At 32.9% G+C, this 22,311-nt stretch overlaps 1 protein-coding gene across 1 annotated transcript in view; it reads left to right on the top strand.

Annotated features, from left to right (window-relative positions):
* The first annotated feature begins 1,813 nt into the window (after positions 1 to 1,813).
* The window catches only part of kuz (zinc-dependent metalloprotease kuz), a 354,332-nt gene continuing 333,834 nt past the window's right edge, over positions 1,814 to 22,311 (top strand). Inside the window, exon 1 of the mRNA XM_089632405.1 lies at positions 1,814 to 2,345. Within this exon, the coding sequence (XP_089488531.1) occupies positions 2,285 to 2,345 (61 nt within the window). The 5' untranslated portion in view covers positions 1,814 to 2,284. The remainder of the gene's footprint in view (positions 2,346 to 22,311) is intronic.

The raw sequence follows: 22,311 nt of genomic DNA, 5'->3' as shown, positions 1-22,311 counted from the left end.
TTGTCTTGCTTAAATTAAATTTACATAATAACCATAGCCTTCTTAAATAAATTTACATAATAACCACAACTCCGTATATAACTTTCTCAAAATGAGCATATTTTCATATTTGTTTGATGTAATTAGAAATATTATTTTAACATTGACTGTCCTAAAACGGGAATTCCTCCTAGTTGGGCAGTCAAAGTATTTTTTATCTACATGTGTCATTGTATCATCACCTGTACTAAATAAATAAATAAACATATTTATATAAAACCTTTGCAGTCATAACCAAGGCCGGTCATGTGCAGGCGAAATTGGAGTGGTCCGCTCCGGGCGCGGGCGCTGACTTGCCAAGGAGCCAAGGCGCTGATAATAACCTAAAACAGCGCTTGAGATCTTAACTAACCCCAGGCGCCGTTTGGCTCAAGGCCGGCCCTGATCATTCCAAAATGGCCTTTATTTTTTTATGAAGAAAACACAAACTTTCAAAAGAATAAAATATCGAAATTATCCCAATATTCGAATATAATTTTTTTTCACAAAATATGAAGAGATATAGAGGTCCGGAGACGACCAATGTCAATATACTGTAGCACAACTGACGGAACGCCAAGCGACATGTCAATATTTTCGCACTAGTGGCTTTTTTGACGTCTGCGGAAAAAATACTTTAAAAAAAAGTTCTTTATTTATCTTAATAAAATCCAATTAATGGATATTATGTTTTTATAAACAATAATATATCGTGTTACGATCTTTATCGAGAGCAATACTCGTTTCGAGCTTTATTGAGAAAATACGAATATTTTGATTTTACTTTTTGTAACTCTCGACAATCGCGATGCTATAAGTAAAACAAATCTCGCTCTGCGATAAAAATGAATTCCAAAAATCCCGATGGATAAACAATTGAACAACGATTGTCAATCGCACAGCGAATCGATCATTCCGCTGCGTCAATGGCGTTGTGAGTGGTTTATTTATGATGGTCCTTGACTATGACGTCTAGAAGCTCAATCAAAACACACATCATCCCCCATCAATAGGATATCTCATCTGGCAATCGCTTCAATTGACTCAGTAAACGATCAATTAACAACTTTTGATCACATCAATGAATATGTGTAACTGTTGATAATTCATATTGATCGCCTTCAGAGCGCTGTACATTGAAAATCAAAAGATCAGTCTGTTAAGAGCCATGATGTTTGACTGCCAAAGAATGCGACTTCAGGCAACACATAATATTTTAATATAAATAGTATTTTGGGTGTAATAATTTCCATCGTTATTCACTAATATGTTCTGTTGCATGTATTTACCATAAAAACATGAAAAAATACTTTCAGTAAAAGGTACCAATAATAAATTCCTCATTTTGTTATTTAACAATTAGTATTTTTCAAATGGGAAAATAAAATGTTCAAGGTAATTAGATTTACAATTGGCATTTGGGAAAATAAAATGTTCGAAACAATTAAAAATTAATGTTAGAAAAAGAAAAACAAGAAAGTAAATTTGCGAAAAACAATAAAAAATACTTGCTTAACAAGTAAATCACTCGACATTAATCTTAGTTATAAATATGTAGCTATGAAACTTAGTTATAAGCCGAAAGTAATAAGTTATAAGTCTAAATGATACTAATAAATTAAGCTGTTAAGCGCCCTTGAGGCGATTTTCTCACGAAAACGGCGCTATACAAATAATCCAATAATAATTATTATTAAATTGTTGAACCTTCAAGTTTTTCTAGCCGTTCGTCAATTCACGTTTCTATGGACATATCAAATCTATACTCATCTGACAATTCTATGGAGTAGAAGAATTCAATGTGTCCCTATTCGCGCAAGGGTCCTGTTTATCACGAGAACAGCTTTGTTTATTGTGATAAATGCGGTATTTCCGTTATTTTATATTAGGTATTAGTTCTTAATCTTAAGTTCAGTGATAACGTTTTAGATTTCTATGTAATGTTGTACTCAAGACTTTAAGTTCTCTTATACGGGTGAAGTGATTTCTTTATGAAGTTTTGTTGACGATGTGGATAGTCAATAAGACAAAGTGTTAAACATTAATGTTTATGTGATGTGCCCCATTGATGAAATAGTTCATATTTTGTGTCTTTGGTTTATTTTTTATGCAACAAAATAATAAAATCTTGTTTACAAGCGCATGCGCTCATGTCAAAACAGACAAAGGTTTTGTGTAGCGAGTCAGCTGTATTATTTGTAGGAATGGCATAGCTGTGTCCAAATTGTGATAATTATCGTGCCCAGTGTGGTTTCTGTGTAAAACAATGTTTAATGAATGTGGATATGTCATCTTTCTACTGCTGGTTCTTCCATGTACAGAAAGTGGTAAGTCAAACTTTGTGTTTTTTATTATTATTGTCAATGATAACACGATCTTGTCAAGCAAGTCACAGCTTGCGCTCAACATGGCATAATTTGTGTTTTATCCGAAAATGGGAGCTTGCACACTAATTTCTATTCAATATTTCAAAACTTTTATTGAAAATTTGTACAAAATAATATCTTCGTCATGATGACTTTTGTCTGTATTGATGTTTGTTTTCATGAAAATATTTACACGTAGTTAAAACTGTAAGCCCATTTTTAACAAAGGTTCAAAGAAATTAAAATTAATTTAAATAATGCATTTATTTGGCAATAAAAATGATAATTTGGTAGGTAATAATAATTTTTATACCAATACATTCCGCCATATGTACCCCACACTGCCTACATACCGTCTCCAAATTTATTTTTGTCCAGACAACAAAAAGGTTTCGTTCTTTTTCTGTCCTTCGTCAAAGGGACACGGCGTCGTTTAATAATGCAATTATAATATTATAATGAGACTTTTACTTAATTAAAGAAACAGGAAACATTAATACATACATTGTTAATAATTCATAAATTATTATATTAGTAATTTATTGAACAATATCAGACTCCAGTACCTAAGTTAGATTTATTCCTTTGTAGTTATACTAAAGTATATTGTTACTGTTATTTTTAACATTTCTTGTTATTATTTGTATATTCTCAGGATTGCTACCTCATTTTTATTCCCAGATTTATGTCCATTATAATTTTATATATCTTGTCAAAAATTATTTTTATTCTCAGGTCTCTTCTTGCTTTTCCCCAGTCTATTATTATTTAGAATTTTTTGTTTGTTTATAATCGTAATAACATCAATAACGAGCGCATTTTTGTATCCTTGTTTAATTAACATGTTTATTTTTATTCTTACGTTAGTATCCATATTTTTTTATTTTATTTTGTCTCTTATTATTCTTCTAATATTATCCGACTGTCATTGTCATTACTCTGTTTGCTCATTATATTTATGATGCATTTGATATTCCAAGCTTTTGGATTCTACGAGAATGTTTACAGAGTCAATTTATTTTGTTGCAATTGGTAAAATATTCATTCAAACGGGAACAAAGCATGATTTTACTTCTTAATGAGATAATTATAACATTAAATATTCCAGATTGTTAAACAAGTCCATCATCCGCACATTCAATGTTGCAGGTTTGAGCGTTTCAATTCTGAATTGTGGTCTTTTGGTCCTCCTTGAATGGCGGGAAGTTTACGTATTTTTTATATTGTTTCTTGATATTTTAACGTCATATATTTATTTGCAACATTTTAACGTTCCATTTTTATATTTCTCTCGCTATTGATGCTTTTGTAATATTTTTCTGTTTATCATTTGTTTACTTATCGTTATAGTTTTTATCATGTATATTATTATTATTGATTTATTGTACTTTGTTTATCATAGTTTTACGTATTCCTATTATTTGTCACGTTTCTTGCTATTAATTTATCACCATTTCTATTTTGTTTTGCATTTATTGTCTTATTGTACTGTTGCTTATCTCTTATTATTTATCGTGCGTCTCTTTTTTCGAATCCGTAAGTTTGCATTGTTAACACAACAAAATTTTCTATTGTAATTCCGAATTCTATATACACTTCATATTCAATAATAATGTATATGTACATACACGTTGTCTTTATAAGAGTCTAATAATTTACATACAATACAAATACCACTAACAATACTATATACAAGTATGTACAAGGAGTTATCTATCTACAATGAATTTACGAAGAAACTGCAGTCAAAAATGGCTACTGTACTGTACACAAACCAACCATCACCTGACCTTGTCAATATTCTATAAATACTTATTTTGTGGGGGCTGGTAGATAGCTTTGTTTAATGTTTACGTAAAACACGAAGCCATACGCCCTGTGCCTGAGTCAAACAAGTGTGCGCGAAGTCTTGGATCTCATTATATTTAATTTTGTTACAACTCGGAGTTATGACCATGCATTCTAGATAGTAAGTATCTACTCATAGCCCATGACTATGTTTTGTTCACATCTTGTACTGAAGTCTTAATCAAATTCTTGTAAAAGTGTTCTAAAATTTTCGATTGAATGTTAGAATTCATTATACTTTTAGAAGAATTAGTTCGCGAGGGTGGAGGTGGAGAGCCGATAAACCTTGTGGCTAACGTCAGTAATGAAGGCATTCATGATTATACAAGTCTTCCATCACAATATTTATGTTTTTAGTCGATAGTTGTTAGGATCTAAAATCATGCATATTAATTTAGTAAACTGTAAGTATCTGGCCATTGACCACGTGACCACTGCTGCAAGCAACCACCCCGCCCCGCAGGATGTAATTAGGAAACTTGGTCCTGGAAGTTCCGAGAGGGATGCTGTTATCGATAACCGTCTTTGTGTGGCGAGAGTTGTGTGAACGCGCCGCGGCCGCGCAGCAACTCTGAGGAACGGCTGCTCGGGCTTTTTCATACAAAACTTAAATAACAATTGGAATTAAAATACATAAGCGAACTGTATAAAAAATTCAGTAATCGAAATGTGTAGCAAATATATAGTACGGATATGTGCTACTTTATTTATTTGTGTTTCAGATTATAAAATATAGGCCATTAAAGAAAAAAATAATTCACGATTTTAGAGTTAATGTGAATTCAGGAACAACTTTTCTTTTAACTTATTTTCAAGGTTATACCAATCAATTTAATATATCATTGAAGAAGAAGATAATACTAATAAATGTAAACGAAATATGAAACAGTTAAACACAAAAAAAAACAACGGTCAGAACTAGGAATCGAACCCAGAGAATCTCTTGTCTTATTCTTAAATAAATAAATAAAAATCGTATATGTTTATCCGAGACACTATCTAGGTTACAAACCAACTTTGTTTCTATTTAAAAAGGTTGGTGCCAAAAATATGGGAAAAACTTTTGGCAAGATGATATTGTTAATTCTGAATGTTAAATATGAGACTGACAAATATGACGTTTAATAAATAGGTCCCAATCACAGACATAGGAATTAATAGACGAGAAGATAATGGCGAGGGGTAAAATCAACTGGTGAAGAACGAAGGGGGTTAAGCTGACTGTGATTCGTCAATAAATCAATCTGACAGTAAATAGGCATCTCGCATTATAATATCACCATTTACTTCTTAAAAGTAAAATCTGCTTTTGAATGAATAGACATTTTTACATGGGAGCGCAAATTACTCGCCACGTTATGAACTAATTTGCGAAGTCCAAATTCGGCAAAGTAAATTTCTTCTGTTTGCAGAGTCGTAGTTAGTTTCAGAGTATTTAGTTAAGACACTTTTACAAATGTTTCATAATTTACTTACCCCAGTAAACAACGATGAGCACACTTGAGAATCGCTACATTGTGATGTGATAGTATATGTTTCTAAAACTGATCCATATAATACGGTGTGAATAAGCTTAAAAAAATGCTTACTTATGGAATGTAATACGACAATTGGGTTTATTCTCTTTTTCACATCTATTTTTACAAGTTTTCGTATCACAAGTCAACATTTTGCCGTGTTATTTCGTAAAATGAACCGATGATGCCTCGACCATAGTTCGCACAAGAATGATGACGTCACGTTTTCAAATTTCACTTGAGGCCATACGCGAGCCCAGCCGGCTCCAATGGAACCGGTATGGGGAGTGGGGATAATACGCTTTTAATCACTTAGGGCAGGTCTACTAATATTCATATGTCTATGGTCCCAATGATCAAGTGGGTTAAGACGCTTGTTCCGGTAAGACAAGAGATCCTGGGTTCGATTCCTAGTTGTGACCGTTGTCTTTTTATTTGTCTGTGTCTTGTACTATTTCATGTTTCGTTTAGATTTATTCGTACTATCTTATTCTTCAATGATTAATGATTATAATTTAGTTCTACCTACTACATATGTAAGTATAAAGTTATTATTATTCTTTATTTTGGCATTCACCCATTAGGGTCTGATCTTGGCCATATACAATTAACATTTTTCTTATTAACAATATCATCATAAACATAACATAATGTAACATAAATAAACCAAACATAACATAAGCATAACATAACATACTTAACATAAACGGTACAGAGCTGGTAACAGTAGGTTATCACAAAATTATAAAAATAGGAACCTGTGTACAATATAAGTGGGCGCTTTTCGTGATTTAACCAAAGATTTTTCTAAAATTAGTAGCGTTTTTTTTTAAACAGCACTATGAAATTGGCAATCTTATAAACAAACACAGCACATGGGAGTAAACAAATGTGATTATAAACATAAAGTTTAACATAACACAAACATACCATCAACACAACATAAACATAACATAACATACACATAACATGAACATACACATAACATAACATGAACATAACATATCACAAACATAACGTAACATAACATAAACATAACATAAATATAACAAACATAACATAAACATAACTTAACAAAACAATACAGAGCTGGTAATAATAGGTAATTATAAAAATAGGAACCTGTGCACAATAGTAGTTTTTTTGTTATTTAAAAGAACCGATTTTTTCAAAATTAGAAGCATAAAAACAAAACTATTTCAATGGGCTTAAATTTAAATTACGAACGACCGATTTACCTTGGAACACAAATTTGTCGTATATAAATTGAAATTTTTCAAAATTATTTCAAATAATAAGCTATTGGGTACAGGCAGGTAAGTACCTAATTGCATTATTATGTTATAGCATCGTCGTGTCTTTATTGTAAGGAGCATGTTAAGTTTTGTATTTTTATCACAACATTAATCCTAAGGTCACACTTATCGTGATATTAGTTATCATTGCATGACTAATATATAGATAAAAGAAAAACATCCTGGCGTGATTTGCAGTCCGTTTTTCTTGCACGTACGAGTAACAAAGAATCAAACACACCTCGCTTACTTACCGGATGAATTAAAACAATGCTTTGTCGATTTGCAATAGGTAATAATTGCTGATGTTTTTTGACTGGAGAATTATATTTCTTTTAAATAGGTATTTATCAAGTACTGTGTTTTATACAAACAATATCGTTTGTATTGATTGACAAGTGATTACTGCTGCGAGTTGCCGGTGCTTAATAATGATTCAACAATTAGCAATAACGAAATAATGCATAGATTGTAATGTTATTGCACTTATTATTATTATTATTACCATCTACTTTTTTCCTGTGCATATTTGTGTTTTTTTTTCGACTGCTTGGAGCCATTGGAACTATGACATACCTATATGAGGAAGAGGAACTTTGGAAGAACCTGGCTATTTAGAACTGGACACTAAACATATCCAAAGGTTTTAGAGAGAAAGCGTTCTCAAATGTTCTTCAATTCTAGCATCAAAATTCCAGGCACTCTTTAAAAAAGTATATGACGTTGAACAACCATTACATTTAAATGAATACTAGCTCAGACCCGTGAAGAATCATGGGACTCCTGATAAAGCAGGTTTAAAAAATATGCATTATATGCATAAAAAAAAACTAAAAAACTTGGAAGACAACTGTGCTGACATTTACACCATGTAAGAATTGTGTATTTTTGAATTTCAGAATGTATACACGACCGAGATTATTGTGATCATCATCATCAATAATTCTAATTTTGGTTGTGTGTCTGTCTTTAACTCTGGTTCAATGAACCCTAGAACTCAGATTTGGTTTGAACCTAAGTGTTATTTTCAAAATTGGAATTCTTTGTTTGAAGAATTTAGCACATGCGATAAAGTACCCACCTATAATATAATGTTTTGAACAGAAAATTTTAACTGATTTGTCGATATTACAGACTACAACGCTGTGATTTTTCACCGATCTGCGCTTGTAATTAATAATATGACAGAAGGATTTGTTCTATTAACTTTACACCCGGAACAACCTTGTAGGCCGTTTGTGTTTCCTGGCTCCTGCATGCAATAGTGTCAGAACCAGGTGAACTCCTTACTCTCCTTAACCTCTGGAAAACGGTTCGTGCACCAGTGACAATATTTTTTTCCCGCCGACAAATCGTTCATGCGCTGCTGGCATTGGAATTTTGCCATAGCTGGATTTTTTTGATATGTGATTTAAACCTTTATGCCATGAGAAAGTGTATACAAATGTTTAACAGAATCGCTTGCACTTGAAACACTTTTTTGATTTCCCTCAGAAAGGGTCTGGTGTTCCAAAGTTTAAAAATACTAGAAGTGGCTACTAAATTAAACGGTAAATAGTATATAAGATGTACTTTGTACGGCGTCAAAAGTAGTACCAGTAATAATTTTGCATATTAAAACTTAGGCGTGTTTTTTATGTTACTGCATAATATTACTTGGTAGCATCATGCACCTATCAACGTCTAAATATATTATTATCATATATAATAACTACGTTATATGTAATGAAACTTTCAGGTCAATGGATTATCGATTCTAGGTAAGACGTGTTCTACGAGATAAACTAGATTTAATAAAGGAGCACTTCGTAACAGGTTTTCTTAATGCATGCAGATAACGATGGAGTTTTTGCAGAGGAGATTGCGATCTTTGCAACTTGGAAATTGTACTATGATGTGCGGAAAGACTTCACAAATTACCTATTCTTAATCTCCTTCCCCTTTCCAATCAAAACATTCCCAAACGTTGTGGTTTCCTAAACATCATTCACTATGTTTTGTTGGTGCTGTAGATGTAGTCAATTTTCCCAATATTTGTATTTTTTTTACACCATTACCATGTGTTGCATCCGAAACATGAATAATGGACTATAAATGAATTTGAAACCAAACGAAATTAATGATGTTTTTTGAAACTGGGTGATTCGTGTAAGGATGAAAGAAGGAAAAAAAGGGAGACCGATCACTCACCACGAAGCAGCACACAAAACAATATAGTTAGTTCAAGCACAACACAATCGCATGAGTTCCAACGCGATACGCCACAACACAACGAATGTATAAGAACTTTCAATATAGTTTAGTCTTCTTTCCAAAGATTATACACACGATAAGCATCAACGACTTGCTTCCAATAGTTCAATTCTTCTTCTAGGCTTTTCCAAACAAATGCACTCGTAATTTGCAAAGTGTTCTTGTCATTGTTCTAAATTTCAAATCATTTTCCAGCAAAATGATAGTTGGGAACTAGATACATGACAAACCGGTAAGAACTATGCATGTTGTCATTTCAAAACCAAACACCATGTGTATTATGTATGTACACCCTTCATCCAAGCCCTTCCAGCCCTGGACTTTTATTCTTTACATTAACTCCGCACAGTAGGCCCTGAGGAAAATAATTTCCCTCGGGTCATATGTTATGTGGAGGATCTTTTGATGAGAGAAAGGAGTGAGCGTGGGTCTTGAAGAGATCCATGTTGTAAGAGGTAGGAAACACAGAGGCCGACCAATCGTTCCACAGCCGAGCAAAACGAGTTGCAGAAACGACCTGTTCTCGTGACAAATATCAACCGTGTGCAAAGATTGGGCGCTCGTTTAGCGTGATTCCTGACTATGCACCTGTTCTGAAGGGATCTTAGTTCCTCGGAGCTTAATATAGACATTGTCAAAACTGTTGGTGGATCTGTAGACACCATTCGCATTTTTTATGATTCTATAAACAACATTGCCAAATATTGTTCAATTTGAATGTAGTTCCGATAAAAAGGCATCTGACGATCTGTGGTAAGACGGCCTCCGTGGTCGAGGGGTAAGGCTCTCTACTAGCAAGCTGGAGGTCGCGGGTTCAAATCCCGGCGTGCGCAAGTAAATCCAGAGTGGAAGGTACTCTCATCGCCCTGGTGTAAGACCACCATTCAGAATTGATACTTTCCTTGAAACTTTACTTTGGTACTTCCTCTTCCCAAATTCCTTCCCCTCCCACTATCTTCAGCTTCACAACATACCTCAATTAGGGAAGCCATAGTCTCACTGGCTCCAGAAGATTGGGAGCAGTTTGTACTCTTGTGTGGTTTCCCATTAAAAAAAACATATATATTTTGATCAGATTATACTATAATTATTAGTGCTGTACATAACAAACCCAAACCCCGATGTTAGTTAGTATAGGCAACATTCCTAAATATTGATGTTGCCACAGGCGACATTCCCAAATAGTGGTGAAACTATCAACTGTGTGATCAGTCCTATACGACACTCCCATAATGTATTATCTCTAATAATACTATACGTAAATTTAACAATATGGTTGAATTATGTACATAATATATCAATCCAAACTCCAAGACATGTGATAATGTGATGGCAGTGCATTTCCGTTAATATTTAGCGAGTGGTGTGGAGGAGAGGCAGCGCTTTCGGTTTTAACACGTGTCACCGCGCGGCCGTGGCGTGGCACACTTGCCCGCTGGTGCCTGACCGGACCATCCGCCCATGCGGCGGGCTCTTAGGCACCTGGTAGCTGGCCTGATCGAAGAGTCAGCCGTGTAGAGAACAGCTTCCCCAAATTTTTGGGCTCACTGCCCTCTTTCAAAATTTTCATCTCCCGCTATTCCAGGAAAATTGTACTGACTTTATTTTTTTACAAAGATCAAAAACCTTAGAACAGAAAATTTCCTACTTACATTTCTTTTGTTGGAATCTTTGACACATTCTCGTCACTGGAAGAGTTGTACAAATAAAAATACAAAATAAAAACCCACAAAAGCCATGTCTGAGCGTGGGTATTATAGTAATTATTATCACATTTCCATGGTAAAAATAAAACATGAAATTAAGGTGTACATTTTCTCCGAAGATAAATTATATAAATTGAAGCTGTAGCAAAAAATCAACAAATGAAATTATTATTTTTTAAATAAACAGCATAAAATATATTTTAGACAAGTTTTGATATATATTTTTTTCTAATAGTTAATGTTCTGACGCAGCAGATAAGGAATCATTATGAAATCCTAACCTAAACTTTCAAAATGATTACGGATAATATGTAATTAGGTACTTATTTTAAACACGCATTCGTTGAGGTTTCCTTCAGGGCCTATGTCATCTCTGAAAATTTTGCGTGGAGGGGCTTTTTAATAATGCGTGAACGGATCCTCAAGAAACATTCTGCCTTCTTAAATATTGCTACCGTCTTATTAAGCGTTTTTGTAATTATCTCCTTGGAAATGCAAGCATCTTAAAATGTACATCATCGGTTTGTATTTGTATTATTGTTTGCCGTGAATATAATAAGTTTGTTGACCAAAATTCGGACATCTGAAATATTTTTCATTGCTCTTTGAAGCTTTTCAAATCCCACCCTGTTGCCCCTGCAACCACAACCGCTTATCTGTGCCTCTTCGAGGGCCCCAGGGTGCGATGCATACACTTTGGGATTCACTGGTGTGGAGTTCGGTTTATAACGTATGGTGTCAAGGTACGAGTGTACTTCCTTGCATTGCAGTAAACATCACATATAAATAAATAACACACCTTGAAAAATAATAGAACGTATCTGATTTAGGTGCCTACTTTTTAAATGATATTTATGGGCTCGTATGATTTTCAGTTTTCAATCCAGCTGGAATATAATCGTGACTACCTAAAATAGATGTCACGTTCGATTGAATCAAATTCTTGGGGAGGGTCATATTCATGAATCTGAATGATGTAGAGTGTTTGATGGAGAGAATCTGCTGTGATCTTTAACTATATTTTATGTTTCAAATGATTATGTTTTTATCGCTGGTTATTTATAATGATAATAATAATAATACATACTTAAACCGAAAGTATGTTTCCTGTTTTTTCCTCTCACACGAGATATATAACCTCGTAATATATGTGGCCTCGGCATATATCATTCCCATTGGGAATGTTTGGCGAGCGATATTCTGGTATAGGCCGAGGCCACGTATATTATTAGGTTATATCTCTCGTATGTGACTAGCTTTTTAAACGTAAATTATTACATGTAGTACATACTTAAAATACTTACTTACTCCATCGACCACCTTCACGACACCCGACTTTCAAGGAATAATCCAATAGTCCCAATAAAAACCTCGACGTCCCTTGGGCAACGGCAATTCTCGTACTTAGGACCTAAATTATATAATATTATTCCTAATGCTTGGAAAACGAAAAGTAGATACGTTTTGCGCAAATTGGTCAACGACTGGCTCCTTGATTTAGGTATGGTAAAAAGTGAAGATATGTTAATTAATAGATAATCTCATTATAAAAAATATATATGTACATATGCACATTATTGTCAAAACACTCATACATAATTTTTGAAAGTCCATACAATACAAAAACAAATATTTATCACCTCTGAACACAATTGTCTATTCTGTATTAATCTATACTTTATTTATCAATGCTATCGATTATTTTCTAATAACCCAACTATATTGTAAACTTATAAACTACCCTTCCTATTTTTTCTACGTTAGAACTCCTGCGGTGATCTGTTTTTTATTACTACTATCTGGCTGTTACTTTACTACCATTTACTTTACCGGTTTTGATGATATGAACTAAACTTGTCAATTTGACTGGCCTAAAACAGGATCCATTCCTAGTTGGCTAGTCAAAGTTTCCGCATGTTTTATTGTATGATTTTTATGTGAAATAAATTATTTATTATAACTTTCGCCTCGCTGAAAAAGTTATTTAAAAAATAAACAATCGTTGTATTCACATTTCTATTATACAATCAATATGTATATCTATATGGGACGTGTAGGATCAGTGTTGCCAAGTTAGCGTATTATATGCTAAATTTGGCATAATTACTCCATGTTAAGCATAACTATAATGCTTTTAGCATATAGCATATTTATTTGGCTTATTTTTACAGAAACATGAAAATAATAAAAACCAATTTTTTAACTAACAAAAATGTTATCGATTGAAAAACTGGTGTCTCAATGGAGAAACATAGTTCACATTAAATGGGAATCCTTGACTTCCACTGTAGAGTTTTGGAATGAAGTCATGCAATATAAAGATGCCGCTAATAATAACCCCTTCGGTGATTTATGTCAGTTTGCAATGTCTATTTTAGCATTGCCGCATTCAAATGCGGACATTGAACGTGTATTTAGCCAAATGAGTCTGGTCAAAACAAAACACCGAAATTGTTTGGCAGTGAGAACCCTGAATGCCATTTTGTACGTGAGATTTGGCCTAAAGAGAGCAGGAAAGTGTTGTTATTCTTACACTGTTCCTGACGAAGTACTACGCTGCATTGGGACCAAAGAATGTTACGACTCCGTCTCTCAGCCTTCCACATCAGCTGCTGTTAATGAAGAAGATGAAGATGAAGATATTGATATTTTATTTCACTGATTTTATTTCTAAGTTTAATTTATGTTAGCTTTTTTTTGGTATTTTTTAAAGTAATTTAGCATTTTTCTGGCATATTTTTCCCATCACTCTATTTCTCAATAAATACTAAGTTAAATTTATGTTGGCTTTTTTTGGCATTTTTTAAAGGAATTTAGCATATTTCTGGCATATTTTTCCCATCACTCTAGCATATTTTGAAGTAGTTGAGTTGGCAACACTGTGTGGGATTGCAATAACCTCCCCTCATCCTGGAATAAAAATGTTATTATTATTAAATCTTTTTACCAGAATTTATAAAGGATCGGGTATGTTTAGTGTATGAGGGATTTTCAAAGTTCCAGTGTGAGAACGTAGTTTGTTTTCAACGGTTAGTTCTTTATAAATCCACAAATACTGCACTGACTCTAGAAAAACCAATACGATTTACAATTAGTTTCACCGCACATTGCTCCGTTGTGATTGCTGTGGGGGACTTATCAAAAATCAACTCGCAAAAACCGGCGTTAAAATAAACAGCGGTCGTTGACGTTTGGTGACCAAGGGTGACACCATGATGACAGTTTGGTTTTCAAAGAAACACACCCCTTTATTAAAATCACAGATAAACGTGTATATTGGTGATATCTATGCTTACGACACAGATACGGATTACGTGCTAAGCTAAGCTCGTCATAAAACTCGTAATATTCCCAAGTACACTGATATACTGGCCCCATATGAAATATTATGACTTCTGATTTTGTGTGTTATAATATTTGTTATTTATGTTTCAACGTAATGATCTCGTGTAATTTCTACCCTCGGAACGTACTTGATCGATTTGTCTCTGAGGAGAGTGGTTGGAATAGAAATTCAAGGGATAATTTGTCAAATTTTGAACAGGGTCTCATCTCGTGTGATACTAATTTATATTCATACGACGTAGTCTTTGTTTCGTAACCTAGACACAAATAATACTATGTATATACATTATACATACAGGATTTACACATTTATAACTCTTCTTTTCGGACATAAATTATTATTCATAAATTAGTTGGTAAAAGGTCAGATATGCACATTTAAATTTTTCAGGAGAGAGAATTGTCAAATAATTGAACTATCGTTCACGCACGATTGTCAAATTAATTATTATTTTAAGTACACAACAATTTGATCAAGAACAAATTATTTCATATTTCTATAATGTGTCCCCAGCATTGCTCAATGCTTACGCAGGTAATAATCAAATGACTGCTAAGCACCTATAATTTAAAAATGATGTAATGATTCGCTTATAAACTTTGTCGGTCTTCCAATGAAATTGTAGAAAGTTCTGGATAATATTCAATACCTTATCAACGCAATATTCAGCGCGTGACGAGGAAATTAGAAATAAATGTTTATTATTTTTTTTCCCACAATGTTCAATTAATGTTTTTACTCTGAGTCATAATTTATTCCATATTTATTTATTTATTTATTTATCGTTTCTTTACATTGTATCTTTTTTTTAAGTTATAATTTTTAACCTCACTAGGACAAGCCTGTGTTGAGGTTAATAATTTTACAAAATATTAAAAAAATAGTACAAAGATTATAAGAGATTTAAAATAGTACAAATATTAAAAAAAAAATTCAAATATTAAGATAACAATATTGTTACATTGACGTTTCTGCGAATTGGATACCTACATGGTACCTATCAGCCTATTCATTACAATATAATGCTGTAAACATGTAGGGTGACCAAGATATTTAATTGCAATAAAAATGTAACAAACTATTATTTTTTTTTTAAACAGAGAAGAAAGAAAGAGAGAAAAAAACATTTACATCAAAAAAAGAAAAGGATGAAAAAATTAACTTATTCAAAATATTATGCCACAATTTAAAAGGACAAAGATGAAAGAATATGTTGGAAATCCTCGGATGGCAGAAATAATTTAACATTCTTTTTAAATGTACACAAGGAATTTGACGATTTAATGTGATCTGGAAGGCTATTAAATAAAAGTGGAGCCTGGTACAAATAATGTCTCTGCCCAAATGAGGATTTAGGGTGAATTGCCATAAAGTTCAGACCAGAGCCAATTCTTGTAGTACGAATTTGTTGCGTTCTTTTAGCAGAACTAATATTGTTAAAAAATCTGCATAACGTTTGTAGGATAAATAGTTGTTTTAAATTCATGATATTACATTCCTTATAAAGTAACTGTGTAGGATATGTAAATTTTTTCTTATACATAACTTTGAGAATCAGTTTTTGGGCAATATTAAGTGGTTCTATTACAGTCTTCAGGCAGGAACCCCAGCACACTATATTATATGAAAGTAGGCACTGAATTATAGCAAAATACACTGTTTTTAATTTTTCCTTGTCTAGTACATGTCTGAGATCTTTAAAAATATAGATAAGTCTCCTAACTTTATTTACTAACATTTTGACATGATCATTCCACCTCAAAAATTTATCAATTTTTACCCCCAGGTATTTGAGGCTGTCTACACTTTCCAAGGGGTTGCAGTTACACGTTTGCACACAATTGTGAATAATCAAATTATGAGAGGTAGATGGCTGACTTTTATAAGAAATGCTAAAAGTGATGTATTTGGTTTTTTGTGTATTTAAAGTTAAAATATTATTACTCAGATAATTATTAACTATTCCTAAACCTGTATCACATTTTTCAAAAGTTTCACTCCAATTTTTACCCTCAAATATTAAGGCAGTGTCATCTGCAAAACTAACAATGTTACCTGGAATTTTTAGACTGCATAAATCGTTTATATAAATAAGAAATAATATTGGCCCGAGTACACTACCTTGTGGTACTCCAAATGAGATAGATTTACTATCGCTTGTGATATTTTCGCCTTTTCACCATTTTCTTTTATTTTTATTTGTTTAAAACAATATAAAATTTTCTTCTCTCTTGGCTATGACCGATATTTAATTTTTTCTCTAAGGCTTTGCATATGTGTTCGCAGGGATGGAAAATTCCTCCCCTACAACACATAAGCCTCCATGAAAATTGGACCCTTTTCTTTGATATCTACAGAAAGCTACTTAAAGCTCTCTTGTACTATATATCTTTATAGACATATGTACTTAACTAATTAATACGTTATTTACGAACTTGAACGCAAATATTTCCGTATTTATATCGTAATTAAATTCCATCAAACGTTGTGTAATTTTTTTGATTTATGATATAGGATTTTAATTACATTCATTTTTGTGGTAACCCCCTTGGTTCTGATCGAGGTGTTGAGTTTCACAATTTAATTGGTCTTTCCATTGCAAACCTAGACTTAAATGAATTCTCCGGATGAGCTAACTTTCCTATTGTAATTATTCTGATTCCCTGCACCCTAACAAAGTCGTAGTTAAACGCTGATAAAAGATATTATACATGTTTATTTGGACAGGTAATTAAATATAACTCAAATGGTTAATTATTAGTAAATTTGATTTTGGTAAACTCTTGTGTCTGTCTGGCGCCACTCCTTTATGATTCTGCTGCTATAAGGTACATGTAAAGATTGATTTAGTAGGTTAAAGTAATTAGTTAATTGCATATTTGACGAACTCGGAATAGCCCATTTGCTGGCATAATTTGGCTCCAAATCCTCCTGCAAGTAAACGAGATGATCGTGAGTCAACAAGAAATTTGCACAATCCTTTGACACGGCTCTTTGATTGATACCTAAGTTATCGCGTCCCAAAAAGCCTTCCACGTCATCATGTACTGCATTCAAGTTTCCCCTCGAGTCTCGATACCCCCAAATTCCGACCCCTCCTTGGACTACAATTTACTTAGGGCGAACCGGTTTCGTCCTATATACAATCATATACTCACGGTTGGTGTGGACTTACGGGTCGTGAATCCTCATTCCACGTTTAAGAGAAAATGCGATAGTGGTCTATAAGACCTAAAATGCAAGCTGTATGCAGGTCCGCATTCTCCAGTAAACAGTACATACGAATAAATATATGTATACATACAGTTTGGGAAAGGTTTATAACTCGCAATACGAGGCTATCTACCTCGCATCCCGAGCTCGGATCTCGCGCCAAGAACTCTGCGAAGCTCTAGGTCTGGTAACCGAATATATACGTACTAATAAGGTGATACTAATAAATACTAGTAGAATAAGGTCATATTTGATAGTTTGTTTTGGAGAGCTATCGAACTCCAGGCTTTTGTTTGTTTGGTTTTGACGTTTTTATTTAAGAGAATCGCCATCTCTATTGGATTTGGTTAATGGTCTTGTTATAGAAGCGACCACTGCCTCCTATTGATGAACTGTATTTGTTTTAAATTTTACCTCCAGGGTTCAACATTAATTTTTGTTCATCCTATCCCGTGATTCTCCAATTGTTTCAAGTGGTTGATTGCCACATTAGAGAGCACTCGACCCTCAAATATCTCAGGTAACTGATGGGGTTTTGTATGAGCACCCAATCAATAAAATTCAAATGTTTCGTATAATTATTCGATATAAATCTGGCTAACCCGTGATTTTTCAATTGTCGATTGTGAATGATAAGTATTTGTAAGCACGCAGCTTCCAGCTGTTTCAGGTAACTAATAAAAACTGTGCGATTATCTAATCAATGGTATTTAAATGTTTTATGTAATTTTTTGATGTAAATCTGGCTAACCCGTGATTTTTCAATTGTCGTTTGTGATTGATAAGTATTTGAGAACACGCATCTTCCAGCTGTTTCGGGTAATTAATAAAATCCTTTGTGACTAACTAATTATGGCCAAGGTCGTTTTCAAACTATGCGGTTGACCCAATTCTCCAGTGATCCTTTGTTTTGTAAACAAATAATATAAACATCTCCTGACACACTAACCTAAATGTGAGATTTGTTTATTTTAAAATTCCTTAGAAGTCATTTGTGCCTCTTTACTTTTATTGTGCACTATCAATTTAAATATTTTTAAATCCTTTATTGAAGTTAAACTATTTATTTCATTTCCCGAATTTAGTAAATTTACTAGAAGTTAGGTGAAAATAATATAAATATATATATATGTACACATATCTCGATTGTCAAAATACGTTAAATAAGATTACATATATTAATAAATAAATATAAGGTATATGATTCTACATAGTCTGGAATATTAATAAATACATATTTTCCTTTTCAATAATATAGATATGTCCTCGGGTAGGTATTAAAAATCGCTACCATTTCGATGCTTCGATTAATAAATAAAATACATATATATAATTACATTACTCATATATACACTCTTTATATACAATATATTATTTTATTTTATAAATATATATACAAATATACAATATACATATATTAATGTGTAATTCTTTGTTTTGTTGTTTTAATTTAATATTCAATTGATATACTTCCACTTCACAGCCCTTCTGTGTCTCCTGGGACCTGAAAATTATTTATAAAAGGAAAACTCACCCACGTCAAGGTATTTCCGGTCGGGTAGTACACAACAACCTTGATGAAGAAATCCTACCTAATTAATTGTATTTTTCAACTAATTTCAAAATAAATCTTTTCGACTATTTATTCCTATTTAATATTTTATTCTCGCTTGAATCGTATAAATTAGCTGATATTTAATTTTTCTTCCGAACGAAATCCTAATCCAGAAAACCCGTTGATTTAATAACACCTTTCTAGTTTAGGCTTTTGAATGATAGCTGTTTCAAATTCTTTTTCGAAATGATAGACTGATGATTAAAATTCCGGTTAAAACGACAAACACTTTTAACACTGTCGCTATACGCACGATGGATTTTAATTGAACAATTTATTAATTCTAAATTTCTTTTTATATATTTTTATAAGAAAATTTATTCCGAATTGTGCAAACTTTTAATTAACTTCTTAATAAATTAAATTTTTTTCCTCTTACTATTAATTTTAGAACAAAGGTTTAACGTTTATTATTATCGAATCCTTTTTTTTTTGTTTTTGTGTTTCTTTTAACCTAAGATGGAGTATTTACTATTAATAATTTTAAACAAAATTATAATCTATTTTTAAATATCAATTCACGAGCACATCCACTTTAATTTAACGATAACAAACTCTTAAATTTAATTTGAATGTTTTCACTTTGAATGAAATAATTATTTTTAAATTTTAATTAAATTCTTAATTCCGTAATCACTTTCTGCACTTCACTTAACACTTTTAAGCACTGAGTTTAAATTATATTTATTTTCACTGTTTAACCAAATTAAACTGATTTAACAAAACTTCACTGGTGGGGTTTTCAGAATTTAGAAACTGAATTTAAGACTTTTTACAAAACTTTCTAAGTCCAGGTACTTGTTCAGAATTTAACACTTAGATTATTTCACTAGAATTTTACCAATAGACGTAGTACTGCCACGTAACAACTTTTCAAATCTTCGGCGCGACTGTCTCCTGACTGATGTGTTCCATCTTTTATACCCCTCTCAGGTTCCAAAAGACGTATCTGAATTTCTCTTGATGCTTAATTCTATCTCATATCAACTCGTAAATCCAAACACCCCTTCCATCAATATCGATTGTGCTTCCATAAGATGTTCTGCTTTCCGGCTCAAGGCGGTGTTCAGTTTCCATCTCACAATTCTAAATCGATAGGGTCCGAATCAGGTAAGTCTGCGTTAATCGCCCAAGCTCCCTTTGTCCTCTGTTCATACAAAAATGTAGTTAAAATCTCATGATTTTGCGTTCCTTTTTTTTCTCAATCCGCGATAGGTCCGTCCTCAATAACATATATACAGATCTCAATTTTATGCATCTCGTGCGAAAATTGTTTAAATCCATGTCGAAATCTTTACTACGCATTTTTGAATTTCGATTTGTTTAAATTCTACTTAATTTTATTGTTACTTATATGAGCTTTTCCATTTCCACCCGTACTTTCTATCTCCCTGTCGCAGATTTGAGTTTTTCCTTTATCTTTGAATTTTATTTTTATCCGCGACGTTTTCTTGCACAATTTCTTCTTGATTCTTATGTCATTTCTCATAACTCTTATAATTACTCATTTTCCAAGTCGTATTTATTAATTTCACGGATAAATTCGAATTGTATCGCTTTTCTCCACTTGGATTATTCTTTATCTCCGTTCTTTACCCTTCCTTTTATCTTTTCTCCACTTTTCCCGATGTGTGTGGTCTCCAGGAAAATTTCATACTTCATTTATTATTAATTAATATATAGTTTTCCACACTTCTATGGGAGATATACCTAATTTGACTCTGGGATATCTGTCACTTTTATTGCCTGATCCAATCTCCGCCCCATCCTCCATCCCTCACTTACAAGATTTCACATAAATTATATGTCTGGACACCTGTTTACGTTTAAAATTTTGGTACTAGACTCGTAAATTTAATTTAATTTCAAACCTATTAATTTTAATCTCTTTTGTCTAATCTAAATACTTCCATAAGGTCCACGTTAAAGTTAATCGCTTTTCTAATCGTTTATTACCTTAACGTAAATAAAAATCATGTTCGGATTTTGATTGTTTATCCTTCAAAATATACATGAGACCGCCAACCTTTTATCTTGTTTCGATCCCTCCGTAATATTGGGTAACTCTAATATATATCTAACCTAATAATCATGAAAATGTCTACTTTTCCTGAATCTAATCTATCGATATATGTTTAGTTTTACTGTCTTCTTCTGATACTCGATTTTCACGTCCCTAGGACCTTCGTAGCAGTCCAAAATATCTGTATTAACCTTCCATTCGATCGCCGCACTTTTCTAAAATGTGTATTTTTTTTGCGAGATTTTCATTCAAGATTGATTTACCAATATGTCCGTTTCATCTTAAATTGATAACGATTAATTTCCATTGTTTCCAACACTCACTCCTCTCTTTAGTACGATTTTTATCGAACATGACACCCTCCTTCTATCATAAATAATTGCACTACAGTTGAAATTCCGCCAGTAACTTTCCTTCGCTTTTCCGTCCTTTTTTTTATACTATCGCGTTTATAATTTTTTTTCATTGCATTTTTGTGTGTGCGCTTTACAACTTGTAAAACTTCCAAGCACCCGATTTCAATGGTTCGATACCCCATAAATTTCTCAGTTATTGTAAACATTCCCAGGAGTTTGTCACCTTGAAAGTCGATGTTGACCCTAAAGTGCGTTCACCTCTAATTTCTGTGGGAAAGAAGAAGCCATTAATTATCTTTTTTATTGCCCGATCCAAAGTTTATTCCTTTGTCCGTCGTAGACACTCCCCCCTCCGCTCACTGATTGGTTACTCAAAATTTTATAGCTCTTTGTTCAGATCTATTGGTTGACAAAATTCAATATTTATTTATAGGCCTAGGAAAAGGGGAAGTACCAGTCGTCCTAGACGATTTTACGACCTCTCTGCTTAAGTCCCGGAACCTTGATTTAATTTCAACTATTACAGGTGTCTACTGCAAGCAAGCTGGATCAATTCTTTCTCCGCCAGATGTCGTTAGCATGTCCGTTTTCATAAATAATTTGCATATTTTTTTGCAGCTATGGTTTATCTGTTTTTTTTCACTGTGATTTAAAGCCTTTCATCACACGCTTAACATTTTATTTATTTCTACTTGCTGTGTTCTATCACTAAGGTAAGATCTGAACCAACCCATAGCTGTATTATCAATGCCTAA

The sequence above is a fragment of the Hesperophylax consimilis genome, chromosome 6 (assembly GCF_061612785.1).
Source record: "Hesperophylax consimilis isolate HC1 chromosome 6, BYU_Hcon_1.0, whole genome shotgun sequence".
Lineage (NCBI taxonomy): Eukaryota > Metazoa > Arthropoda > Insecta > Trichoptera > Limnephilidae > Hesperophylax > Hesperophylax consimilis.
The sequence above is the reverse complement of the archived record's forward strand: the minus strand, read 5'-3'. Positions and strand labels throughout refer to the sequence as shown.